The 7,500-nt window shown below is 33.8% G+C and overlaps 2 protein-coding genes across 2 annotated transcripts in view; both read left to right on the plus strand.

Moving 5' to 3' along the window:
• Nucleotides 1-442, plus strand: part of LOC113821250 (uncharacterized) — a 7,674-nt gene extending 7,232 nt beyond the window's left edge. The window contains exon 3 of the mRNA XM_027373738.2: nucleotides 1-442. This exon is cut by the window's left edge and continues 2,016 nt beyond it. Within this exon, the coding sequence (XP_027229539.2) occupies nucleotides 1-65 (65 nt within the window). The 3' untranslated portion in view covers nucleotides 66-442.
• LOC138866459 (rhodopsin, GQ-coupled-like) overlaps nucleotides 1-7,500 on the plus strand; it is a 13,724-nt gene that overhangs the window by 5,177 nt on the left and 1,047 nt on the right. The window contains exon 2 of the mRNA XM_070139111.1: nucleotides 6,140-7,500. This exon is cut by the window's right edge and continues 1,047 nt beyond it. Within this exon, the coding sequence (XP_069995212.1) occupies nucleotides 6,150-7,500 (1,351 nt within the window). The 5' untranslated portion in view covers nucleotides 6,140-6,149. The remainder of the gene's footprint in view (nucleotides 1-6,139) is intronic.

A 7,500-nucleotide genomic window follows, 5' to 3' on the forward strand; every position in this document is an offset into this window, starting at 1 on the left:
AGAGGCAGATGGAGAGGAGGAGGGCTCAGATGAGGATGCTGAGGAGGCTCGACCTTATTGATTAGATTCTACATCAGGTTGAATTTGCGATGAATTCTACTAGTATCACTTTAGGCTACAGTAAATGGCGATTCTGAATGGTGATGGAATGCTTCCTATTGGTGTCGAGCAGAATGAATATCCGTAGCGTCGAATCTACACCCTTTATTCCAGGTTTAGATTTTATGCTCTTTGAGTTCAGAATACAAAGCTCTTTTATTACACTGGGGATGAGTTGAAAACAAGTAAAATGCACAAGGATTTTATTATCACAGCTCATTAAGTGTAAAAAAGGATGCAGTGTGAAGTTCCAGTTCAAAAATGCACCAGATCTACTCTTAGAAATATGCTGTACCAGTGGCTCCATGTAACAGATAACAGAGATTAAAAATTTCAAAAGGTATGATTCTTATTCTTATCCCCGATAGTGCAATGTATAATAGTTACGCCATTATATGCGTAGTATGAATCATAGTAAAATGTACCATAATAAGCTTGGTTCAGTAATGAATCGGAAAATTGCATGTATACATTGTTATTTTAGTAGTAGCAGTATCACTTTTATTATCATATTTAACAACATATCCACCACCATCAGTATCATCACTGGTTTCATTATTGGTAACAGTATTGTTGTTTATCTAGTTTTTTATGATATCATTATCGGCAACATTAATTTTATTATCATTAGCACTCGTTATTACCAGTCATTCTTATTATAGCATACTGCATAGCATGCCACGTGGTCCCCATACAGCGTGGTCCAGTATACTATATCGGCCGAACGATATAGCATACTGCATAATATGCCACGTGGTCCCCACGTGGTCTGTATCCATACCGTGTGGTCCACTAGGCTTAGCATGCCACGAGGTCCGCCCATGCTGCGTGGCCCGAGGGACACGCAGCCCACTCGCGCTCGCTTGCGCCGCTGGTCAGAGTATGAGGGTGGCCAGCCTTGACCTCCCCCTCACATACTCAGATCTTCGGCGAGCTTGCCCGTGACCGGCCGGCCGTGACCGCCTCGCCTCTCCGGCGGGTCGGCCAGGCTGGCACCGCCCTGGCCGCCGGCATATCGTCGTCGTCTCATATCGCGTTACCAGTAAAAGTGTGCAGCCACATCAGTGTATCGCTTTGCCACCAGTCATTCAAACAACCCACATAGAAGGCCTGTAGCACCTTTTATACTTGTCCTACTGTCGTTTCTCTTATCATCATTATGATTATTATCATATTCATCATCAATATTGTGACACATTACAAGTATATTTTATTATCTTTAGCTGGTATCGTTATCATTGTTATCATAGTTATTAGCATTTCTGTCCGTATATTGTTATTATTTTCACTATTTTTGTTGTCTTGGTGTTGTTGTTATGTTACAATCGATATCGTTGTTGTTTTTATTATAATCATTATTACTATTGTTATGATTATAACTGTGATGATGATAATTATCGTTGTTATCATTATTATCATTATCACTATCGTTATTATTAATGCATTTCATCGTTGTTACTATTCATTATTATTATTATTATTATTATTGTTATTATTATTATTATCAGTATTATTATTGTTATTATTCTTATTGTTGTTGTTGTTATTATTATCATTCTCATTATTGTTATTATTGTTACTATTTTTGTTACTGCTACTATTAATATAATCACTATTAGTGGTAGTTGTAGTAGTAGTATCATTATTATTATAAGTAATGACCATAACAATATTTGTAATACTGATATTGATCATGAATAGGGTCACATTACTACTTATAACTGTAAGAGTAATAATATTGATAAAGATAGAAAATTTGATACTAGTTACGATCGTAAGAACAATAACAAAACAGCAATAACAAGAATAAGTAATAATAGTGAGGATGATTTTTACAACAATGAAAATGGTAAGTGAAAGTAATTATAATGATAAGGATAATAAGAATATTGGTGATAATAATAATGGCAATAGCAACAACAGTTACGCAAATAAGAATAATGATGGTATTGATTATAATGATAATAATAATTATAATGATCATAATAATAACAACAGTCGTAATCATAGTAACAATGATGGCAGCAATCATAATCATGATGATAATAATATAATAAGAAGAATGATAATATGATCAGCAACACCACTAACAACAAATACAATGATAATGATTTTAATAATGAATAATAATAGGGATGATAATGATTATGATAGTAGTAATAATCACAATAACAATAGTAATAAAATAATAATGATAATAATGACAATAGTAATGATAATAATGATGATGTTAATGATAACAGTTACAATAATAATAATAGTAATAATAACCAACAACAACAATAATAATGATAATTATCAAAAATATCATTATCAATATCATAATTAGAAATTCTTATCTTTACTACCATCATTACCATCATTATCATTGTTATTATTATTATTATTATTATTATTATTATCATTGTTGTTGTTGTTGTTGTTGTTGTTGTTCTTGTTACTGTTAGCATCATTAATATTATGATGATAATGATAACAATAACAATAATAATTACAATAATGATCATAGCAAAGATGATAATAACAGGAATAAAAATAATAATGGGTATAATAATATAATCAATAATAATAGACTCTACAATGATAATGATAGTAGTAGTAGTAGTAGTAGTAGTAACAATGATAATCGTAATGATAATAATGATAATGATACTAATCATGATAATAATGACTAATGATAATTATGATGATGATGATAACAGTGATAACAATAACGATAATTATGATAAGGATAATATAATAATAACGCTTATGATGATAATAATGATAATAACAACAAAAATGTGATGATGATATTAATGATAATGACGATGAGGTTGATGTTGATAATAGTGATACTGATAATGATTAAAATAGATAAGGGCAATAACAAATGTAATACAACAACGGGACTTAGTGATAACAACAAAGACATAAAACTGGCAATGATGATGTTAATCCGGACCTACCGAGAAGATATAAAGACTCCATAGGCTATACATTTTAAGGCTCCGTTTGCATACACACACACACACACACACACACACACATATTACTCCTGACAGTTGAAACGGCCACAGAGAGCAGACCCTAATTCGGTAGTTTATTACGTTGATTTTCGGTAAATTAGTCATCACAAATACAGTTCGATATCTAATAATTGGCAAGCGAAATATAGGACCTTTATCTCCCTTTCCCTTGGGAGGAATTGTAGATATCAGTATAGTACCTATAATGATACTGCTGATCAAGGTATGTACAGGGAGGTAGCGTTGTCCCCGTTGAGAACTGTGGTAACACTAAACGAGATATGATTTTTTGCCTATTATTTTGTAAGCTTCAATGTAACAAAAATAGATTTGCGAGCTTAAACAAAAATAGCGATTTTTTGTTGCACTTCTGATACAATGAATAAAAATTAAAAAAAAAACAATCCCGATTGGCTAGCTATGACACCACGTGACGTCACTTATGATCCGGCCCATTTTGACAGCTACTACTTGTTGGGCGGGAAAGCAGTTTATTTAAATGTGTTATTCTTCCTAATGGTGTTATAATAATGTTTTGTGCTTCACTTTTTTCCTGTATATTGATTGTTAAAATATCACACCGGAATTTCATTAAATAAGTGATTCCACAGATTACAAGCACAGCAGTTCACTAAAATTTTGTATTCAAGTCACCTGGTTTATGTTTGCTGTTGGCCTAAAGTTTGTTACATTATTTGAATGAAATCTGACTACACTGATTTAAAGATCTTTACAAAAGAAAACCGGTATTCTGGTACTATGCGTGTGCAAAGTGGGGCGTGGCTAAGACAGACGCCCGAGAAGAGATGCCAACTAGTTAATTTCCCTCAACTCTACATGCAAACACCTTACATATAGACTCATTGTTGCTAATGAGGATTTTACTACTGCAAATGATAATGATATTAATGATGATAATAATGATGATTATAGTAAAAGTAATGAAAATGATTGATGGTGGAGACAATAATATAATGAGTAAATCATAAATATAATGAAAACAACATTACAGAAAGAGCAATTATGATCCTAATAATGATAATAACAACAATGGTGACATTATTAATGATATTAAATACACACGCACATAAACACACTAACATACATACATACATACATGTATTCAAAACTCATAGAACTGAAATGGTGATAAAAAAAAGTCTTACCATTATGTAGCAGATTTATGATGCTCTAGTTACCTCAAACACTGAACATGAAAATTGATATAGCCTTAGTCAGTGGGCCTCTCTGGGTCCTAGTTCGACTTACTAGCACCTGGTTCAGCTGAGATATAAGGGAAAAGTCATGGAAAAAGGTACTTAAACGTCTTTAAATGGATGGTGGTCTTGAGATTATGAACCCTCATATAGGTATATATATGCGTGTGTTTATGCGTTGATGTGTGTGTGTATGCATGTGTATGTATGTATATGTGAGTGTGTGTGTGTGTGTGTATATATTTATATACATATATGTATATACATACATACATGCATACACACACACACACACACACACACACACACACACACACACCCGCACACACACACACACCCGCACACACACACACACCCGCACACACACACACACACACACACACATACACACACACGCAAACGCACACGCACACACACACATACACACACACACACACACACACACACACACACACACACACACACACATATATATATATATACATACATATATATATATATATATATATAATATATACACACACACACACACACACACACACACACACACACACACACACACATATATATATATATATATATATATATATATATATATATATATATATATGTGTGTGTGTGTGTGTGTGTGTGTGTGTGTGTGTGTGTGTGTGTTTGTATACATATATATATATGTATGTATACACACACATGTATGTGTGTGTGTGTGTATGTATTCATATATATCTATATCTATCTATCTATTTATCTATCCTATCTATCTATCTATCTATATATATATATGATATAGATATATAATATATACGATATAGTATATACATACATATATATATATATATATATATATATATATATATATATATATGATATAGATAATAACATATATGGGATAGTATATATGTATATGTATATTTATACGTATATATATATATATATATATATATATATATATATATGATATAGATATATAACATATAAGTGATAGTATATATGTATATGTATATTTATACGTATATGTATATTTATACGTATATATATATATATATATATATACATATATATATATATATATATATATATATATATATATATATATATATATATATATATGTGTGTGTGTGTGTGTGTGTGTGTGTGTGTGTGTGTGTGTGTGTGTGTGTGTGTGTGTGTGTGTGTGTGTGTGTGTGTGTGTGTGTGTGTGTGTGTGTGTGTGTATGTATGCATGTATATATATATAATCATTATTATTGTTATATTTTATTACCATCGTTTTGTTGTCGATATCATCATCACTGCTATCGTTATTAACATTATTGTTGTTATCTTTTATTACTATCTTCATAGTCACTATTGTTGATGATATCATCATTATTATTAGGCTACGGGAATCAAAGTTCCTGTTTTGCGCCCATCGCCCACTAAAAAGTTTCATTATTTTCAATAAATTTCATTATTCCCCCAAAATATAATTAGATGACTAAAAAAATGTTCTCTTGTCATGCTTTTTAGAGAGAATATTTTTACTAGTAAATGTGAATGGAGTCATAATTACCCACAAGATCTAAGATGATTTGATGATTTTGAAAAGCTGCTGTTCTCTTCTTTACATGTATTTAGAAATGAATAATGAATAATGAAAAATATCCTCACCATTTTCATTTTTTGCCCGGACGCAAAACAGGAACTTTCATTCTTGTAGCCTTATCAACATTACCATGATCCTCGTTGTTTTGAATGTAATACGGACCTGAAACCTGTACAATATGGATCTACATTCGTATCAGAAATGATTGTTATCCTTTGCATAATCCACAGGCTGGGAGGAATGACAGGCTGGATGGCATTTTCTCTCTTCTTCATCATGACAGTGGTCTTGATTCCCACTTGTCTGGGTGAAGAACTAACACAGAAGAACGGGACTGAGGATGGTGCATCTGCTGCGAGACAACGGCATGGCTCTGGAGTATCGGTGTCAAACAAGAATCTGAGGGTCGTCAACACCCGCATGGAGCCATTAATTCGTAACTTACAAGCCAGTTACCTGTCCACTGAAGTCAATGGGTCGTATGATAAGCAGTCAGTCAGGGATATGTGCTCAAGGGTAAAACTGCCTGCAGAATCCTCTTTCAATCTATTTATGTTTAAACAGAGATTGTGTACGGATCCTACACTGTATGCAAGTTTCAGGATACCAAGGGCGATGCCGTTATGTTTTAAGAGATACAGGGAAGTTTATGATGAAATAGCCACTCCTACCCCGATCTTATTCCGCGCGAGTGAAACAATATTGTTGAAGATTTTTTACCAAAAACGTCTTGTAGATGTCTGCCTTCCACTATTTAGACAGTCTACATTTTGCACAGATATGCTGCACGGAACCTTGTGCCTCCCAGACCAGGTTTTATTTTTAAATCACCAAGACTGTGAGCGACCTTCCGATTGGGACAAATTTTTTGAAATATTTCAAGTCAAGGCCATATTGCGAAACGATCACCATTGCTTGAATCTCGTGTGTAAAGGGTTGTTTAGAGTCACCGTGCAAAATGTAAATGGTATGGAAGTCCAGATCTTAAAGGTAAACTGGGACTTTGTAAGTAAGAACTGCAGTTACCTTTATAAGCATCATGAATTTTCCACTTCCTTTCCTTCTGATGATAAGGTGTTGATTGCGATGATTAACCTGTTCTTTCCCTGTTGTTATCCACTGCATACTGTCGTGTGGAATGGCATCCCTGAAGAAAGAGGAGTCAACAGGTACTGGGATTACCTGCCATTCTGGTGTCGTGTGAGCGAGGTGAGTCTCGCAGCCGTAGTCGTATGCACTGGAGTCACTGGGACGCTCGGGAACCTCCTGGTGATCATCGTGTTGTTGAGGAGCAACCACAGGGGTGAGGAGTCTAGCATCCTCCGCACCTCACTGGCCTTTGCCGATCTATCTACAAGTATATTTGTTGTAATCCCTTCTTTCTACTATCATGTAATGCCAATCAGAGGCTATATAGATATTGGTGAAAAGTACGTAACCTTTCAATTGGGCATCCATAATGCATCTGGCACAGATAGATACAATACCAACATAGGAGTCATTCAGGGTTATCGCCTTTTCCAAGGCTTGACTTTTGGTGTGTGCTCGATTGTGTCTCTTCTCACACTCTTTCTCTTGAGTGTCGAGAGAT

Source organism: Penaeus vannamei, chromosome 25, assembly GCF_042767895.1.
Source record: "Penaeus vannamei isolate JL-2024 chromosome 25, ASM4276789v1, whole genome shotgun sequence".
NCBI lineage: Eukaryota > Metazoa > Arthropoda > Malacostraca > Decapoda > Penaeidae > Penaeus > Penaeus vannamei.